This window comes from Podarcis tiliguerta, assembly GCF_965153285.1.
Source record: "Podarcis tiliguerta genome assembly, chromosome: 17".
NCBI classification, from domain to species: domain Eukaryota; kingdom Metazoa; phylum Chordata; class Lepidosauria; order Squamata; family Lacertidae; genus Podarcis; species Podarcis tiliguerta.
This window is the reverse complement of record NC_139550.1, coordinates 9,778,344-9,799,503: the sequence shown is the minus strand read 5'-3', so window position 1 is coordinate 9,799,503 and position 21,160 is coordinate 9,778,344. Positions and strand designations below refer to the sequence as shown.

Genomic DNA, 21,160 nt, shown 5'->3' with positions numbered 1-21,160 from the left:
CACGTCAATATGCAGCAGTGCAATTTAGAAACATTACGGCACAGGTGGAGGAATGCGCAGACCCGCTCCCTCAGAAGTTGTCGGTCTCCAACTTCGATCATCCCCTGCCACCATGGCCAGAGGTCAGGATGATGGGAACTGTAGTCCAGCAATATCTGGGGGGTGCCAGGCTCGGTTCTCGAACATCTCCGTTGACGAATGTTTTGGAACCCAAACGCCGAAAACCCAGAAGTAAATGCTTCCGTTTTTGAATGCGCCTCGGAAGTCGAACAACTGCGTGTTTTTCCAATTTCCCAACGCAATTTGCAGACTGCCCTTTGTACCTCTGTTTTCGAACATTTTGGAAGCCGAACGGTCTTATGGAATGGATTACGTTTGAGAACCGCGGTACCACGGTAACTGGTTACAATTTGGTTTCTTCAACCCCCAAGGAGCCCAGAGGGTGCGAGACGGTGGGTTGCGGCAACAAGGCTACGCAACTTGCATCAAGCTACGCACACAGGGCTCCTATTCCTTCTCGCAGGAACGTTTTAAAGGAAGCTGGGCTACTCACAAGTTGCTACACAAGAAAGCTAAGGGTGAAAAAGCTAAGTGGGAAGTTTCTGCCTGGACTGTAGATGACATTAACACGGATCCCCGAGAAACTCAGGCCTCAATACCCACTTACTTCATTTTATCATATTCTTGTGAGGTAGTGGCTGCTCTTTCGTCCCCAACATAAACTTCACAGAAAGGCCTGCAGCCATTGCGCTGCTTGTTGAACTGAGGGACTGGAGTCATGACAATAGACTTGATGAGGATTGGCTTGCTGTGAGGGATGATGGGCTCTTCAGCCATCATGTCGCACATGTACTCTATATACCTGTGGAAACAAGGAAGCAGGAAAAGTTAAACAATGCAATGCTTCGAGTCGGTGAAACTATGAACTCAACACTGCACACCCTGGTCCGTCGTTCACAGCTTTGCAAGTCCACAAAAAGTTTCTAGTCCACAGGAATACTTCCCTGCTCCCTCTAGCCATGTGTGTTACATGCCAACATTTGAGGCCCACAGATTATCTGAAAACAATAAAAGGGCAGTTCCCTTCAATTTTTTTAACGCTTCCCTGCCCAGGGAAATGAGTCCTAGAAGACGTTCTGTGCCTTGCAGGCCGTTTTTCCACCTAGCTTTGAAGAATGGGGCTCCAGCCACAAAAACTGAGGCAGCTGAACAGACTCTTGGGCTGAGGTACTGTTGTTGATTTTAATTTTGTGTATCTTTATATTTTTACTCTTATGGTTTATGTGGAAATCATTCACTTTGTGTGTGTGCTTTTCAATGTTTTGTTTATGACTACTTCTGTTATGTTTGCAGTTACATAATTTTTTTATATATTGTAAGCCACCTTGAGCATGGTTTTAACTTGGGGAAATAAAATTGTTGAGATTTTACATGTCATGGTTAGTCAAACAAGTGGCTATTTACAAGGGTACCTTACTGAATGCCTATCTAATAGGGCACAGTTAAAGCTCACACAAATAATTATTCACCCTTTACAGAAAAGTGCCATATTTTGCAACCTCTGCATAGTTTGCTACTTGCTTGGGGCAAACAGCAATTATTCCAGGCAAACAGGTGAGTGGCACTTGTTTCCTGCTCACTAAAGAATGAACAAACCACACCGGATCATGCAGCTGGTCTGTGAAGTGCTTTCAAGTAAGCACTACACAGATATTCAAGTCCTATCAATGGAAGGGGCAATGAGGGCCATGGCAGCTGGACTCTGACCCTCACAGTGCCCCAGATGCCATTCACATCTATAATAGGGCCAACAATATACAGTGGTACCTTGGGTTACATTCGCTTCAGGTTACATACGCTTTAGGTTACAGACTCTGCTAACCCAGAAATAGTGCTTCAGGTTAAGAACTTTGCTTCAGGATGAGAACAGAAATCGTGCTCTGGCGGCGCAGCGGCAGCAGGTGGCCCATTGGCTAAAGTGGTGTTTCAGGTTAAGAACAGTTTCAGGTTAAGAACGGACCTCCAGAACGAATTAAGTACTTAACCCGAGGTACCACTGTATTTAGGCTTAGCCAGAGGTGGGAGAGGTAGAGCCCTTTGATGCAATTAAAAATAAATAAATGTAGTGTGTAATGTCTGCATGAGATGCACCACTCCGCCCCCCCCCCCCGGCTTTCTGTTTTTAATCTTCCATCTATCTCCATTTTCATAACATATATCAGGGCTTCTGCAAAAAAGAAAAAAGGAGAACACAGCTTCATTGAACAGCTGAACAATTGCTCACCTCTTATGGGATGGCCAAATGCCTGGCGGGCAGCGCTTCATGCTAAACATATAAACAGCGGCTTCAGCCGTAGTGAACAGACGGCAGAAACATAAGAACGAACACACAACGACGGCTGATGCGGCTCTCCCATCCTACCAAAAAAAAAAAAAAAGATACAAGGGTAGGAACAGTAGCTATTGATGGGAAAATGTCATTTATTATATACCAGCTCTTGGATAATGTTTTCAATCAAAGAAATGTCACAAGTCCACTACTGAATTCACGAGCAATTAGGCACAAGCTCTGGTCTGTGAGGGAGGAAGAAAGCTCTCTTTGTTCCAGAGTACAGATACTCCTTAGACATTTTGATGCAGTTTGGTTAAGTCCCAACTTCCATATTACTTCAAATCCCCCATTTTCTGTATACGTTTAACTGGGTTTGGGGGTGATGGAGTTGAAATTCCAAGTGGATCAGCTGCTCTGTGGTTTCTCCTCCAATCCTATCCTATCACCTTCAAATGTTGACTCTTAAGTTATGGTATCTCTCTTCTCTTTGAAATCTACAACCCTTAGTTTTTAAAACCATTCTATTTGCCCCCCCCCCAACCCACTCAACCTATCCATTTGTGGAGGATTTTGAGTCAACATTTCTTTCCAACTTTCTTGTACAGTGGTGCCCCGCAAGACGAATGCCTCGCAAGACGGAAAACCCGCTAGACGAAAGGGTTTTCCGTTTTGGAGGTGCTTCGCAAAACGAATTTGCTATGGGCTTGCTTCGCAAGACGAAAATGTCTTGCGATTCCTGGGGGTTTTTTTCCGCTCCCCACCCCCTTTTTCTAAGGCACTAAGCTGCTAATAGCCTTTTAGCAGCTAATCTGCTAATCCCTTAAGCCTTTAATAGCCGCAAATAGCCGCAAATAGCCGCTAAACCGCTAATAGCGCTAATCCGCTAATGGGCTTGCTTCGCAAGACGAAAAAACCGCTAGACAAAGAGACTCACGGAACGGATTCTTTTCGTCTTGCGAGGCACCACTGTATTGTTGGAGCTACAGGGGCATTTCAGGACCTGTTGCTACTTACAAGGCAGTGCACAATGCAAACGTTCTTGGGGTCTTGCTTCAGCCATAAATGCATGTTCTTGCAAATGCTATAAAGGTTTTGAAGGTTTGGCGAACGCCTTGCTGGCCAGCCACATTCAGACACCTGTTTTAGAGACAGTGCAGGGTGGGGTGCATTTAACGAATTATAATCAGAAACTTGTATAGCTTTCAAGCCTGCTATATAACAAATGAAATAAATATTCAACTCCTCCCACCCCAAAAAAGATCTCCAGAAACAGACAAGATGACCAAAGCCAAGACGTGCTATTTCAAGACTCTGAACCCTCAATTATATTTTGCAAATTTCATAAAAGGAAGCTCAGCAGCTTAGCAGGCATGGGACGACCTGCCATCTGTTTCTTCATGATGTTAAGAACGTACTACAGAAAGATGCTAGGCTAACCTTGCTGAATTTCTGCACATTTCCAATCGTCCTCATGATTTAGCAACATAACACAATTTAGATTAAAGTGTTGCACTGATATAGGTATAGGTATATTTTTTTTAAGGTCTTCTTTTGGGCTCATGGCATCTGTTTCTACTGCTGCTCTAAACCCATTTCCACGCTTTTTCGGAAACCAGAACCTGCACATCGCCCTTTCCCCATTTTCTGAAAGGAGTTAACATCCCTGTCATAAGAAAGAAAGGTGTGACAAAATATGTCTCTCTCACATGTTTTATCATTTATTTCAGCCAAGCAGCTCAGCGTATAAGCATGATGTTTCATTTTACTACAATGCTGCAAGAAGGGTAAGGGATTTGTGACTCGCCTAAGGCCACTGAGGAACTATCACAGCAATGCTTTCTGCCCAGGTTTCCCCATCTAAATCCAGAGGCTACCAGTCAAGCACAAAGAAGTGAAATATGAACACACAATTGCGCTAACCTGGTGGCTTCCAGATGTTTCGGACTACAACTTACATCAGTCTCAGCCAGTCTCCAGCCAACATGGCCAAAGGCCAGAAATAATAATAATAATAATAATAATAATAATAATAATAATAATAGTTGTTGTTGTTGTTGTTGTTGTTGCTGTTGTTATATATTAAACTTATATCCTGCCCTTCCTTCTGAAGGAGCCCAGGGCACTAAACACATCAATACCAAAAACATTTTTAAAGCATTCTGGAAACAGTCCAAACCATTCCAAAAATATTCTCTCATTTGTACAGGGACGCCAAGCAGGTAGAGGACATCCTAGCAACCCTTACAGCTTCCCACATGTCAAGGAAGCACCGGGTTACGAGTTTCTAATGGAAAAGAAGAAGACATTGCGATGGCAAAAGGAACAGTGGCAAAGCAGCACTGGCTTACAAACCCTATTGTGAAATCTGGAGGGTCTGTACGTTCTCGGAGACAGATTGTAGACAGCATAGCGTCCGGGATGTTTCGAGTCTAAGAACAACCGCACGTCTTCTATGTTATTTTTTATTGCAGACTCAACACCTTCTGCCGGAAAGGACATCACTGGGAAGGAAGAAGAAATAAAACGATAGCAGAGGCTCAAGCCTTTGTTTTCATAAAAGCAGCTAGAATATGCAATTTGATAAAGGATGATCTTATCATACCAGCAATTCTGGAAGTGATGTATGATAAATCCAAATCCCCCTTGGCATAACTGAAATGTAAAGAGAGGAATACTCAAGTTAAAACTACAGAATCTCTAGGCTGCTTCGAAAATGGAGTTTTCAGGATGGGAGCTACCTTACTAGGTTCTCTATGCCAGCTTCCTTGCCCTTCAAGCCGGAATACCAACACCTCCCACCCACCTTTGGAGAGTCTCTCCTACATCTGTCACAAATCTCTGAATTATAGAAGGTATCTAAAGAATCTAGCACAGCAGCGTAAGTTAGTAAGCAGATGGCACCGTCCCATTCATGAAACTCTCTGTCTCCTGGGCAGAATATGAGACATATCAAACATCCTGAAACGGAATGTTTTGAATACTTAAGGCAACAGACTTACGAAAATTCTTATGGAGGGCGGGCAGGGCGAGAGAGATAAGACTATTCCCAGTGATCTACATCAGCTTTCCCCAACTTCATGCCCTCAAGATGTATGGGACTACAGGTCAACTCAGCTACAGGCCAACATGGCCAATAGTCAAAGATGATGGGAGTTGTAGTCCCCATGCCTGGAGGGAACTTGGATGGGCAAGACTGATCTGCATGAAAGGTTTGTGAGGTTAATATCCCATTATTCCCATGGCTACTGCAGCACTAACTTCAAGCCACAGCGGCTGTAGAAGCTCCCTTGACTTGGTGAAGTGGGCAGATACACCCTGCTCTCCTTCCCCTTCTTACTGCAATGAATAGTGGCAAACGACTGAATCATCGTTCCCACCTCCGGAGCTAACAGGGAAAGTTCATATACTATGTTGTGCAGGAGGCTCATGGGCAAAATTAAAGCTCTCTGCTAGCCTTGACTCAGATATGCCCCATGTATGGTCCTTCTGCAATCCACAGGCCAAGGAGCACATTATTGGTGCCACTGAGCCAACAGCTACAGATGTCGCAATGCTGAGGCCAAGATTCACCACCAATATGAAATTGACAAGCTGCTTCCCGCCTCTCAGATCTGCTGAGTAGCATCTTGAGGATCTGGCAATGAGCTGATGGGGTTAGATGTAGGCGTGTGTACATGCCTTACTAAAAAATATAAAATCAGGACTATACAAAGCAATACAATTTTGATGACCTCTCTCATTCTTCTACCACTTTTGGAGAGGGTTCAGACAAAATATGATTTCTGGGGCTTTTCTAGGTTTCCACAACACTGACTCACCTAACCCAGTTTATGCTTCACTTGGCCACTAATAACTAGTTAAGTCTATGGTTTTACACAGAGGGGAAAAGATTTAGGAAGGTCTCTACAGCAGAGCTTTAGAACCTGTGGCCCTCAAAATATTGGACTACAACTCCCATTATTCCTGACCGCTGGCCTGTCTGGCTGAGGCTGTGGGATTTGGAGTCCAACAGCAGTTGGAGGGCACCAGGTTCCCTTGCCCTGCTCTATGGTTAAGCAAAAAACAAAGACGTTATTAATTCATGAGCGCACAGAAAGAGTCTCCCTTAAAAGAGAACTGAACTAAGAGAGATGGATTAGCACTTTAAGTGGAAATACACAAAATACTATTTGATAAACCAGCATAAAGGTGTATCAGTCGCAAGCAAACAAGTGAACAGAAATAAGAAGAATTGAACAGAAGCAGGTTAACCTAGGTCAGAACCACAGGTATCCTTTAGACTCCTTAACAGAGATAAGTGTGTTTATAATTTGAAATAGAGGATTGGCACTGTTAAAGAAATATTGTGGAGGCAAAATACTACAGAGCAAGCACAACCCATGCCCACTCTCCAAACAGGTAACCTTAAGATACAAAAACTTCCCACACACACTCCAGGAAGGCACAAGTTTCCTTCTTTTAACAAAAGCCATTGAAGATTGCTGGGCAGGGTGGGGGCTTGGGGGTAAGTTTCATTTTTAAAATATCCCTGTTTATGTTAGGAAAACTCCCAGCAAGTAGAAAATTTGCACATTGGGGATGGCAGTTGTAGTCTAGTCCTTTTTCACGATGTTGTGTTTGCACATATGTGAGCACACAGAGAGAGCACTTTAAAAAAATACAATTATTTCCCACCCCTTCATTTACAGTCCAGTGTGGTACAGTCCCTGGATGGAGTCCATTTTGCTGAATGTTTAGGTCAGCTGGTCAGTCCAGTCTTCTATTTCACTACTTTTTAATCAGATGTGTGTGTCTCCACTCAACATGAAGGAATATTCCTGAACTAGAATAGGTTTATGCGTTGCCAGCTGGTACAGTCAAACCTCAGTTCCTGAATGCTGAAAACCCGGAAGAAAATGCTCTGGTTTTTTAACATTTTTCGGAACTCGAACAAGCCGCGCCTCGGTTGCTGAATGTTTCGGAAGTCGAACGTTCCCAATTCCGGATTGGATTACGTTCGACAACAGAGGTTTGACTGTACCGTCAGTCAAACACACAGGTGCTTTTAGAAAAGAACACCAACTTTCTTTTAAGCACTCACACTTGTGGTCCAAGTCCATATGAAATGCTTCGTTGAAGTTTTATTCTCTTTAGTTCCACCACCCTGTGTGCCCTGCCCTGCAACATTTTGCTTCCATTTCTTCAATATGCACCGAAACCTGCCTTGCATATTAAGACCAGCTAAAACTGGTCTCCCAATCATTCCTTAGCTGCTATCTGGACCAGGGCCGGATTTAGGTTTGATGAGGCCCAAAACTACTGAAGATAATGGGGTCCTTTATATGTGTAGCTCTCCTTTGTCAACAACAAATTGTCACTGTTTTTTTTGTGTTGAATATATGCCATATGTGGGGCCCATCACTTACATCATAGGAGCCTATACAACACAAAACGCTGTTGCTGTATGTAGGTTTTATTTTATTTGTTTTTTATCTTATATTTTGGAAATGTACATCCAGGGGTTTTTTCCTTTAATCTTTTGGGGGGCCCCCAAGAGATAGGGGCCCTAAGCTGTAGCTTGTTTAGCTTATACAGTGGTGCCCCACAAGACGAAATTAATTCGTTCTGCAAGTTTTTTCGTCTTGCAAAGCACCGCTGTGTATTGACGGTTTCCCATAGGAATGCATTGGCGGTTTAAAAAAAAAAAGGCGCAAGACGTTTTGTCTTGCAAAGCAAGCCCATAGGGAAATCCGCCTTGCGAAGCACCTCAGAAAATGGAAAACTCTTTCGTCTTGCGAGTTTTTCGTCTTCCGAGGCATTCGTCTTGCGGGGTACCAGTGCACGTAAATCTGGCACTGAACTGGACCAAGAGATGTAGGGCAGGATTCAGCTAAGTTATTGTGGTTGCGGAAAGACGTCTGCTAGTGCAATGGGACTTTTCCCCTTGCCCCAGAGCACCCCCTTCTAAACTGCTTCTGTAGTGGGGCACGACAGCTAAAAACAATGCCAATACATTTCACATCTGGCAACCAATGTGTCCCTTTGGTTTCAGATGGGTAGACGAGTCTAAAAAGCCCGGGACACAATTTTTCTTGGCCCTCTAGTGGCTATGGTGACTCATTTACCAGAAGTAATACTTTCAGAGTTAACTCCAGAAGTGCATACTCAACTCTGACCAAACTAAGCTTCCTAGAGCATAAAGAGAAAAAAAAGATGTAGAAATTTGGCAGATTTTTAAAAAAAACAAAAAACAAAACCAGAAGCTCTGAAGTTATACATGTATTAAGACTATCAAAAGATACTTAAGTAGAATGAAATCCGGCAGCTACAGGGCAATTCCTTTATTCATATTGTTGTAGGTCTACCAATGTGTAGGGGCCAATGCACTGACCACGATTAGCGTGTCATCTCTTATGTATAACTTGAGAGTTCAGAAACTTCTCAGTATGACATAGTTAACGTTAGCAGGTTAAGACCAGAACAATCCTGTTAGCATGCAACACAGAGAACACAGACAATTGAGGCATATTTACCTTGGACTGCTAAGAACGTGGGCATGGATTGATGAAAGTTGAAGGAGGGGGGAAAAATGGGCAAGGAAATAAGCGTCACACGCAAAATCAAGATGCAAAATAAAAAGAGAACGAGAGAAAGCCCTCTCCAAAACAGCCATCTCATAACCCTCTGAAAAACAAATCTTGCTTTCCCTCCTTAACGAATGTCTTAAGTCACATTAGGAAAACACTACTATAGGTAATGAAAACCATTAATGCTAGGAACCTAAAAAAATAAATAAAAAGAGCACCAGCCATTGCAGTTTCATTTGTTTGCATCGCTTTGAAAAGCATTTAATGGCAAGATATATAAAGAAAATAAGGTTTGAGCTTCAAGTGATACTATACATCCATCCATCCAACCAATTCATATCATAAGTGAAAGGAGCATTAAGCAAGTGCAACAATGACATAGAACATAGAAACCTCATTGGGAGTCAAGGGAATGGCATTTCATTTAGCCCAAAAGAGATTTGCATGAATGTTCCTCATACCCCGCTGAGGCTGGTTAGTCATCTTGCACTTCAGTGATATGTGCCAGTTGCACAGAGACAGTGGATCTCCCCGCCTACCTACCCCCAATATCATGTTTACTTGGCAGACCATCAGTCTCAAACCAGTTTGCTTCCAAGTAAACACACATATGGTTATGGTGCAAGTGGCAATTCTTACAGTTTGGAAATTATCTCATACTAACAATATGGAAAATGCAGTTTCAAAATTACAAACCTCAGACATAAGACCTTTCATCATCTACGGTGTCCCATATTACTTAAAATGGGTTCCAAAAATTATTGTTAGCGAACCCAAAAGGCATTGGGATTTCCATTTATTCCTGTTTTTCCTTGGAAGGCATTCTGTCTGCTCTTTAGAGCAATACGGGGGGTGAGGGTGGAAGCAAGTCTGCTATTCAAAACTCCTTTCAGCGCCATGTTACAAAGGAAGAGCAACAAGCAAACACCAGCTACCAGACCCCTTTCCAAGTGTGTAGCTCATGCACAGTTCTTCGGATCTGGGCCTCAGTAGAGATAAAACATATTTGGCTAAAAAGATATGAGCTGCAATGTGCTATGTTGTTGTAACCTGCCCAGGGGCCTTGTGGTGAAGGGGTGTGTGTTAAGAAAGCCAATACTAAAAACATAAATAAACCTTTATGCTGCTCATGCAAATTATTTCTTTTGGGGAGCAAGCAGGTATCTATCTAGAAGCTAAATATGGTATCAGCTTTAACAGCAAGGACATAAAATTCATGCCAAACCCTTTGCTTTGGTTTCATAGATTACCACAATAGCTCACCATTTTGCAGTGGGAAAATGTAGTTTTTTACTATTTACGTTCATAATACGTACATATAAGAGCCTTTGATTTATTGCACAGCATGGAGGATACTAGCAATACAACTTGGCTCATTAAGAACTAACCAAGCACAAAGGCTGCCGTGGGGTTTTGCTTTCGGTTTGGGTCTCTTCGACTCAGGTGCTATACAATTCTCCCTAGCATCACTAACCAGTTCCCCATGGTCAAGTCCATCCACACCTGGGCCCTCAAAAGACCTTTACTGAAGTGTCAGCTTTTTCACCTTGCCCAGGAAAGGCCCTGCTTGAAAGAGACGGTTCCAGTCCATCCCAGAGGGGTTTCTCTCTGGCAGAAGACGGCGGCTAGCATTCGAGTGCCACACTTGGGAGAGAGCAGAGAGATGGGAGGAGGGCCGGCTGATCTACCCTTGGGCCTATGAGGCCTCTGCCCTTGGGCAACCAACAAAAACTGCATCATGAAAAAGGTGAATGGAAGATGGCTTACCATTGGTTACCTTAACCTTGAGGTCATAATCACTCCACAGTAATAAGCCTCAAGCCTCTCTGTAAGTTTAATGTACCGTATTTTTCCGTGTATAAGACTAGGTTTCTTATACCTAGCCAGTGTGGTGTAGTGGTTAAGAGCGGTAGTCTCGTAATCTGGTGAACCGGGTTCGCGTCTCCGCTCCTCCACATGCAGCTGCTGGGTGACCTTGGGCCAGTCACACTTCTCTGAAGTCTCTCAGCCCCACTCACCTCACAGAGTGTTTGTTGTGGGGGAGGAAGGGAAAGGAGAATGTTAGCCGCTTTGAGACTCCTTAAAGGGAGTGAAAGGCGGGATATCAAATCCAAACTCTTCTTCTTCTTCTTCTTTACCAAAAAATTAGGTTTAGAATTGGGGCTTGTCCATAGCTGGCAACTTTCAGATTTGAAAATAAGAGATCAGCAGCCTCGAAAATAAGGGATCAGCAGCCTCACCTGTCCCGGGGACAGTCTACGGGATATCTAACAATCCGGGATAGCAGCGGGAAGCAGTGGGAAACGGCACTGGAATAAGGGAATTTCCCACAAAAAAAGAGAAGGTTGACAGCTATGGGCTCATCTTATAAACGGGTAGTGCTGCGGGGTGTTTTCTTAATTTAGAGTCCCCAAGAATAGGGGACGTCTTATACATGGGGGTGTCTTATACACAGAAAAACACGGTACATTAGCTAAGTGCCTTATGACAAGGGCTTTCCCTCTCCATAGTCTCTGTCTACAGAGGCTTGGCTGATGGGTGCCAGGGGCAAGAGGAATGCCCTACCCACAAAATCAACATTTTCTGCCAGTTCTCCCAAGTTGCCATCTCCCATAGAAGTATATGTAGGTAGAGTACTATGGGGAATCCATGCTATAAATAACCATTCAGCCGTGGCGGAGCATTTTTTGGTAGCGCCTGGGGTGGGTGCATGCAGTGCACCATGAGGGTGGGGCATGCCACTGGAGTGACCCCCACCCACTGGAGCTAAGCAGGGCTGCGCTGCTCCACCTGCCCAGCTGTGCAGTGCGGAGCCCAGACAACCAATTCTGGACGACATCACCCTGGGAGCCCAGCACCGCTTTCTGGGACTCGCAAAAGCGGCACAGGGTTGGCAGTGTGCATGCCTGCTGCGTCCTTCCCAAGCCACCCTCCAGCTGGAGAGTGGCATGAGAAGGACGCAACAGCTCATGCGCCCCTCCAAAAACAGTGCCTGGGGCAATGTGCCCCCCCACCCCCCCTATGCTATGCCTCTGCATTCAGCTGGGAAATTGTGCGCCCAAACCCCAGTGATGCCTTCCAGCTGCAGTGGCTGCCAATCATCCGAACAGGAAAGGTAAATAAAGGCTGGCGAACCCAGAACACAAGCACACTGCAGACACCCAAAACTGCACTGTGATTATAGACGCGACCTTCACCATGGGGCACCCATGTTTCAAGAGTTCCACTGGGTACTGGTAAACTTCTGTACGTGATTAACTATACCAGTTCTTATACAGTGGTGCCCCGCAAGACGAATGCCTCACAAGACGGAAAACCCGCTAGACGAAAGGGTTTTCCGTTTTTCGATGCGCTTCGCAGGACGAATTTCCCTACGGGCTTGCTTTGCAAGACGAAAATGTCTTGCGAGTCTTGAGATTTTTTTTCGCTCCCCACCCCCTTTTTCTAAGCCGCTAAACCGCTAATAGCCTTTTAGCAGCTAATCCGCTAATCCGCTAAGCCTTTAATAGCCGCTAATACCGCTAATAGCCGCTAAACCGCTAATAGCGCTAATCCGCTAATAGGGTTGCTTCGCAAGACGAAAAAACCGCTAGACGAAGAGACTCGCGGAACGAATTAATTTCGTCTTGCGAGGCACCACTGTATTTAAAACTGCAGGGAAGCAGGGTGTTGGAGAATCCCTTCTACTAACCTTGAGGCTCTTCAGATATTTGGAACCACAACTCCCAGCATACCTGAACGTGGGTCATGCTGGCTGAGGTTGAGGGTAGCTGTAGTCTGGCATCGCCAGGAGGGCACCGGAGGATGGGTTAGGCTGGCTTATATTCGGGGGGGGGGGCGCACTCTTGAGTTCCTCAGCTGTCTCGAAGCTAGACTGGCAGCTTCCAGTAGCAAGAATTTTCCTATGGTAGCCCCATGCTTGTGTGCTCCCTCTCTCCCCACACGCCCAAAAAGTAGCTAATCTGTTCCATAATTTTAGTTTGTAGGGACCGGTTCCTACCTTTTTTTATTCCAGGTAGTCTTTAAATGAGCTGGCAATTGCATGTTAAATGCCAGGTTTACTGTTGATCCTTATGGATTTAGAGCTGTACTATTCTTTGTATTTATAATAAGCTCATGTTTTACTTAAAGAAACAAACAAACCATATATATGTTAAGCACCATCTTTTCCCTTCTTTTACACCACAAACTGAAGTATGGCAGTCACAAGAGACAGGGCCTTTTCAGTGGTAGCCCCGTCCCTGGGACATTCCACCCAGCTGTGTGTCTGGCTGTGAACTTGAGCCTTTAAAAACTTCACCATTCCAATCTGCTTTTAAAATGAATGAACTTACTGATTCTAATTACTGCACTTTATTTATGCGCTACATTTCATAGTTACTGTTTTAGGTTTTAAATAGTTACGCTTTTAATTGTGAGGCACCCCTTTTCGGTCCTGAAAGGCAATATAAAAACAGCTAAATAAACAAGCTAATTTGGAACATGGCATAATATTTGGAGCTTGCCAGGCTCGGCAGATGGGGATTTCTGTGCCTTTCACATGTTTATTTTTACAGGTGGGGGAGTCAAGCCAATCAGAAACTGCTATGCTTCTAAACATTCAGCTACTGGGATATTACATATTTCTTAACCTATCTTGGCTAGGATCCCACGTTGCCACTTGCTTTTAGCAGGAGGTCTGTAGACCAGATGGCATGGAATTGCAGGTTGCTACAGTGCCAAGTTGCACTGCATGAAACAGAAGGGTAGGAGTGAAACCAGAAACCTTGCTGCTGAGTGGGGCAGCAGACCTTATGCTCCCTATTGCACCTAGTTCTGTCCTGAACTCGTGTGGTTGTGTCAGTACAATATTCTCAGTATGAGAGCTCAAACCTCTCCAATAATGTAACATTTGCAGTATAAGCCAGGTTAGGGATTATTATTTTAAAGCAGCTTTTTCTAGTGATGTACACAACTTTGCACACATACAGTGCCTCTTCCAGTCGTACCTTGGATCCCAAACACTTTGTGAGTCGAAAGTTTTGGCTCCCGAACGCCACAAACCTGGAAGTGAGTGTTCCGGTTTGTGAACGTTCTTTGGAACCCGAATGTCCGACGTGGCTTCTGATTGGCTGCAGGAGCTTCCCGAAGCCACGCCTTGGTTTCCAAATGTTTTGGAAGTTCCAAAACCACATAACCACAATATCTTGAAACAGGATAGTGCCCAGAGCACAGACTCATCCACTGAGCCTATCATAACCCACCCCTTCCTGCTTTTTCACAAGTTTTGGAGAAGGCCATCTCTTTTTAAAAACCACATGTGGGGGCGGGAAAGACACAGTACATGAAATACCCAATGCACTGGGGGAGAGGTGAATTATGTTTGTGGGTCTGCATTCCCTTTATCAGCACAGTTACAGTTCTACTTACTTGGCCACAGACTGAATAACTTTCGAAGATGTGTCCTTGATATTTGTGAGAAACCTCTCCGTCCCGCCCCTAAGAATATCAAAGAATCCGCTGTAAGTCTGGTCACATTCGGCTACCGTCAGACCTAAGAGCCAAGGGCACAGAAAAGTAACTGAGCACAATTGCAGTCCATTAGCTTCAGCGTCAAACAATTTGGTGGTGCACTTAAACTCTCTCCTATATTTTTGCGTTTCTTTAGAAAGGTTTAGTCCCATTATTAAACAATTGGTCGGAAAAGCGATTACCAAGAAGTACAACCAGACATGGTACTGGGAGATCTCACATATTTTGATGCTCTGATAATAATAAAAAAACATGGGGGTGGAGGAGGGAATATTTGGGAATATACCTGCATTGTACATGTTGTTGAGCTGCCCTGCTGGCTTTGAGTTCTGTGTTACTACAGCTGAAGATGTCCTAGGCAGAGCATTATTTCCATAGCCTCCATTCTGTTCAAGGAGCTGGAAAGAAAAATCAGCCATTTCCAGAATTAGCACTTCGATCTCTTTCAAACACACACCCCACCAAAAGGTACAAGCAACACAGAGCATCTTAAAGCCACTTGCCAGGTGGGGTCCACAAACAAATTGTATCCTGGCCATAAAATGGGTTCCGCCACTATTCTCTATTTTATTCATTTGAGTTTTTCATTTAATGAAGTTGGCAGAAAAATTAATTGAGGTGAAAAAACCAGAAATATTTATACGGAGGTCAATTAAGTACGAAGGATAATGCTCCTTTACTCTGGAAGAGGAAATCTCAGCACATACCACTTCCTGCAGCGCTGCAATGACAAGCTATACTTGCCAAGATAGCTCATCAAAGCTGGAGAAAAGTCAATATTTACAGTACAGTCATACCTCAGGTTAAATATGCTTCAGGTTGAGCGTTTTCAAGTTACGCTCCGTGGCGACCCGGAAGTAACAGAGTGCGTTACTTCTGGGTTTCGTCGCTCGCGCATGTGTAGATGCTCAAAATGACGTGTAGATGCTCAAAATGACAGGATCCGGAACGGATCCCGTTTGCATCCAGAGGTACCACTGTAAATGCTCGCTAGGTAGCTTTAGGCAAACTATCACCCTCTCAATTTCCTATCGGCCCAACCTCATATTGCTTCTTCTGCAATACAGAGATAGAACTCATCTACTTTACAAGAGGGATGCAAACGTCACATTGTATGTGGAGCACCAAATGTGTTTGGTAGATTGCGGGAAGGGAATGTTGCAAAGTTTGATCAGCACTTATATTTCAAGCAGTCCTGAAATAATAAAAAAGATGATTCACGTGCAAATGCCAAGATGACTAGAAATGAAGCAGATCTTGCTCTCTACCAGCCTCCCCCAAACTGATGCCCACCAACAGCCTCCATCAGCCTCATTCTCCATAGCCAATGGCCATGGATGATGGGAATTGTAGTCCAAAATGGTGAGGGGCACCAGGTTGGGGTTTCTCTATACCTGCTACTCATTCCCCTTATTCCCTGACTTCTGAGATCAGAGTCAGGAGGATGGGAAACAGAACAGAATTTATTTGACAACATTGCTTTTGGGAGAATTGTACGAAACACGCCAATCTATTTGCCTTATTCCAACATTGGCGCATCTTCAATGGGCAATTTGGAGTTTCAGTGCAGAGGACCCCAAACCATAAGGCTTTGCTCAATAGCTCCAAATACCTCTGTGATAGGGGACTTTGGGTTCACATTTCTAGCAGCTGCAATCTCCTGCAATTGATTCACAAGCTCTGTGATGGACAGCCTCTCTTCCGGATTCACTTTCAGACTCGATCCTAATAAAATGACACAACAGATTATTGAAACAGGGGTTTAATCTGCAGACCTCAAAAACAAATTTCTGGTTTCCCCTGCCCTAAGATTTCTATCCTGCCAGTCATCCAAAGAGACTTTCAAAATGGGTAAAAGACCTGGCTAATGAATATTTGCATAACTTCAGTTATACCACAAAATGTGGCTTTAATTGTTTCAGTGATCAAGGGCTTCGAACTGTGAATAGCTGAGAATTCTCTGATCACTGGCCATGCTGGCTTGAGCTGATGGAAGTTGTAGTACACATCATCTGGTGGGCCATAAATCCCCTACCTGTACACTGGAATAAAGTCAACGCTACACTCAAATAATAAAAAGATGGAACGGTTAACTTCACTGCCACTTCTAATTTCTTATATTCATGGATTTTCTCTTCAACCTGCATGTATACTGTCATTTCCCATTAATTACATGAACAGAAACTGTTGGTTGTTTTTTTAAAAAGGTGCATTTTTGCAGAGGAAACAAACAAAAAGAACCTTAAATTCATACAAAACTATCAGATCATTCCCCTTTCATTTGCCCTAAGTGAATTCAGCATTACAGTCTTAAACTTACGAATGAGATCATGAAACACTGTGTATCTTGTGTCATTCTGAGGAATTGAATATTTTCCATTGACTATTCGAAGCTTAGCTCCATCTTCGAATGGATGTTGCCTGAAGCACAACAGGTAGAGGATGCAACCCAATGCCTGCAGGGGAAGAATGCAGAAGTTAAACACACACACACACACCAAAACCTCCCCAAATTCCTAAATAGTTAAGTTGTTCAAGCTTAAATCGAATCAGCTATGGGAGCTATTATTTCATTTCACCCAATAGCCTATGGTATTCAATTACTTCGGAGCAGACTACAGCATTGGATGATCTGCTGCAGCCATGCAGCCATAATGAGTGCTAACCACAGTTTGTTGACTTAATCCTGGCTAAAATCCCACATGAAACCATGGCTTGGCTTCCCAGATTGAGCCTTGCCAATGAAAGAGGATACCAATGAGCCTTGGCTGCCATCCCAAGTTTGTATCTCGACCACAACACAACAGAGAGTGGCAACACTTTCCAATGGCGGCTCCTGCTCTCTCTTTAGGCGCCAGGCAAAAACATGCCTTTTTCAATCAGGCCTTTCACCATCTATGGCCTATTTGTGTGTCTGAGATGCTTTAACGCAGTTCAATTAAAAATATATATACTGGCTATAATGTGCGTATGTGTTTGTTTTTTTGCTTAAAATATTGAAAGTCGCTGCCGCAGCAAAAAAAGTAACCAATGATCGTAACACTTCAGCAGTTCCCACATTCTGCTCTCTAACCCAGGAATCTTAATCTGCTCTCTCAGAGATGATGAGGACAGAAAACGCAGGCGATCATGTCAAAACTGAGCAAGATGTGCATATAAGCACTGAATCGATTCCTCATCAAGTACATATGTTTTGGTAAGCTTGACACCCAGCAGAGCAATACAGAACAATCTGCCTGCCCATCAGTTCTACGTATTCTCCTGCTGCTTTCACCACCCTATATGGAGTCAAACCATTGGTCCATCTAGCTCAGTATCGTCTACACTGAGTGGCAGCGGCTCCCCAGGCTTTCAGACAGCACCTTTTCCCAGCCCTACTTGGGAGTCACTAGGCAGAGCGTCAGTGTGGTGTAGTGGTTAAGAGCGGTAGACTCGTAATCTGGGGAACCGGGTTCGCTTCCCCGCTCCTCCACATGCAGCTGCTGGGTGACCTTGGGCCAGTCACACTTCTTTGAAGTCTCTCAGCCCCACTCACCTCACAGAGTGTTTGTTGTGGGGGAGGAAGGGAAAGGAGATTGTTAGCCACTTTGAGACTCCTTCAGGTAGTGATAAAGCAGGATATCAAATCCAAACTCTTCTTCTACTTCTAGGTACTGAACCTGGGACTTTATTGTATTCACGGCAGATGCTCTACAAAGTGAGCTACTGTCCTTCCCCACAAACTGATCCTGAGTGCCTCAGGACAAGATCTGTACTGCGCATGCTCCCATGTATTCACAATGTAAAAGATAAAGGACCCCTGGAGGGTTAAGTCCAGTCAAAGGTGACTATGGGGTTGTGACGCTCATCTTGCTTTCAGGCCGAGGGAGCCGGCGTTTGTCCACAGACAGCTTTCCGGGTCAGCATGACTAAAGCACTTCTGGTGCAACGGAACACTGTGACGGAAGCCAGAGCACACAGAAACGCCGTTTACCTTCCTGCCACAGCGGTACCCGTTTATCTACTTGCACTGGCGTGCTTTTGAACTGTTAGGTTGGCAGGAGCTGGGGCAGAGCAACGGGAGCTCACCTCGTCGCGGGGATTTGAACTGCCGACCTTCTGATCGGCAAGCCCATGAGGTTCAATGGTTTAGACCACAGCGCCACCCGCATCCCTACAATGTATTCACCATGCATTCCCCAGTAAGGCTGGAACATTGTCTGCTGTTCACTGCACTGTGCTAAAGGCATTCCTATCAGTACATTCTATCAAATCCATCAACAAGAGAATTATTCTCTCTCCCGCCTCTCCCTCTTCCTTCCCAGCTTCAATTAGAAAAATGGAGAGCATAGCCAGAAATTACTTCCAAATACCTCTTTTCTTTTAGCTGTACTTCCTTAGAAACTGCACTGGCTCCCCCCAATCACTTAAATAAAAATGCAAGCCTCCTATCCCTGTTTGGCTTTAACATTCCCAATGGTCTTGAAAAATCCGTGTGCTTGCTTATATGTCTCTTTTCCTCCAGTTCATTGTGTTGCGTTGTCCTTGTAAATTTCCAGATGATTTGGCACAGTCTTGTCTATTTTTAATTCAATGCACAGTGTTTGGTAGCTTAAAGCACTTCAGGTTGCTTCCAATGTCAGGGCAGTCCAACCGAAGAAATTAAATGGACAAGGTTAACCTAGGTCAATTGATTTCAAGGGCTTTACGCTATTGGGTCTGATTTGGTGAAAGTGTTAACAGTGAACTCACCCATTCCTGATAAAGGAGTGAGAGGTTTTCACGACTACGACACTAGCCAACAGAGAAAGAGATAACAGCACACACTCCATTGACTCACCTGAGAAATTCTAGATTCCTTTGGCTCCTCCTTTTCCTGAATTGTTTGTTTAAGGTGGTCACATTTTAAGAACTATGTAAGCTTGCCTGTTTTCCTCTTCCCTCTATTCCTTTTCCTTGTGTGTTGTGTGCTTTATTAGATTGAAAACCTGTGGGCAAGGACTGCCTTGTTTTTAAATCTGTATGGTGCTTAGTGAAATGTTAGGTGCTTTATAACTGATAAATAATATTTAACCACAGGAAAGAGTATCACGAGCAAAAGGTGTTTTGTTGTTTTGTTTTGTTTATTTATTATATGTGTTAAACCGCTACCACATTTTTGAAGTTTTAATGTCTGTATTGCAGTGGTGTTATTGTGTATGTTTTATTGGTTTACTGTGAACCACCTTGGGATGAAATGGAGGGATAGAATATCCCTAAACAAATACAAAATCCAGAAAATATTCGGAAACAAGGTATCACGCAAGGTCTAATCTACGTATAAAGAAAATGCTTACCCAAATATCTTGTTTTTCATCAATTGGAAAGTTTGAATATAGATCTATTATTTCAGGAGTCCTATACATTGGTGTTGTGTTCCTTGTGATCTGTAGACACACAAAATAAAAAGACTGCCTCAGCACTTTTCTTCTTCTATGCACTTAGCAGAAGGTCAGACACAAAATAAAATTTAAAAGGAACCTAGAACACCCCAAGCACAAAATGCTTTGGTTTTCATCAAAACAACCTGTATGCCAAATTTGGGTTTCTGTAATTCCTGCAGCAGCAACCAATAAAAAGAAACAAAATGATTTTTTGTTTTTGCGGCATGCAAATCAAGATTAACACTCAGAAAATCAATGTGAAGGTCAATTCTTGTTTCTAAGTACAGTACAGTATTAGTAGTCTGTCAAGTGTAAAGGTAAGGGACCCCTGGGCGGTTAAGTCCAGTCAAAGGCGACTATGGATTTGTGGCGCTTATCTCCCTTTCAGGCCGAGGGAGCTGGCATTTATCCACAGACAGCTTTCCGGGTCATGTGGCTAGCATGACTAAACCACTTTTGGCGCAACGGAACACCGTGATGGAAACCAGAGTGCACAGAAATGCCATTTACCTTCCCGCCACAGCGGTACCTATTTATCTACTTGAACTGGCGTGCTTTCAAACTGCTAGGTTGGCTAGGACGCGGGTGCTGCTGTGGTCTAAACCACTGAGCCTCTAGGGCTTGCCAGTCAGAAGGTCAATTGTTCAAATCCCCACAACAGGGTGAGCTCCCATTGCTCTATCCCAGCTCCTGCCAACCTAGTCTGTTACACTGGATATCTATGTAGATAGCGATATCCTCCTCTCATAAGCCATGGGATGTGGCAGGGAACTCTCAAAGAAGGGGGATCTTCTTTGATCTGTTCCTTGGTTATTTATTCATTTATTAAATGCATTTATATACCACTCAATATTTCAAAAACCTGTAAGCAGCATTATGCTATTCCAGGAATGATTTCAGATGCCTGTAGCCAATGGGCCACCCTTTTGAGAGTTCCCCACCACCACCACTCATGGTTTACAACCTGATGACCCTGTGACCAGTAAATCTGCAATCCTCCTGTTCCCACATGGCCAGCCGACTGACCACTGCAAACTCCTTCATGTAGCACTGCCTTAAAAGCTATCATGAAGTTCCAGCAAAATACAGTGGCCCCTGGTGACTAGGAGAGGGCATTGCAGCATCCTAGATCATGGCTCCCTGATTTTCTCTAAGACTAAAGGTAAAGGTAAAGGGACCCCTGACCATTAGGTCCAGTCGTGACCGACTCTGGGGTTGCGGTGCTCATCTCACTTTATTGGCCAAGGGAGCCGGCGTACAGCTTCTGGGTCTTCAGCATGACTAAGCCACTTCTGGCGAACCAGAACAGTGCACAGAAACACCGTTTACCTTCCCGCTGGAGTGGTACC

General features: G+C 44.1%; 1 protein-coding gene across 3 annotated transcripts in view; it reads right to left on the bottom strand.

Annotated features, from left to right (window-relative positions):
* The window catches only part of GAK (cyclin G associated kinase), a 71,760-nt gene that overhangs the window by 26,032 nt on the left and 24,568 nt on the right, over positions 1 to 21,160 (bottom strand). For all 3 annotated transcript variants that reach the window (XM_083419467.1, XM_083419468.1, XM_083419469.1), the window contains exons 7-16: positions 19,725 to 19,814; positions 16,730 to 16,865; positions 16,022 to 16,134; positions 14,696 to 14,807; positions 14,308 to 14,431; positions 4,935 to 4,984; positions 4,685 to 4,833; positions 3,347 to 3,469; positions 2,285 to 2,418; positions 668 to 862 (exon numbers count right to left, since the gene is read on the bottom strand). In XM_083419467.1, the coding sequence (XP_083275593.1) occupies positions 668 to 862; positions 2,285 to 2,418; positions 3,347 to 3,469; positions 4,685 to 4,833; positions 4,935 to 4,984; positions 14,308 to 14,431; positions 14,696 to 14,807; positions 16,022 to 16,134; positions 16,730 to 16,865; positions 19,725 to 19,814 (1,226 nt within the window). The remainder of the gene's footprint in view (positions 1 to 667; positions 863 to 2,284; positions 2,419 to 3,346; positions 3,470 to 4,684; positions 4,834 to 4,934; positions 4,985 to 14,307; positions 14,432 to 14,695; positions 14,808 to 16,021; positions 16,135 to 16,729; positions 16,866 to 19,724; positions 19,815 to 21,160) is intronic.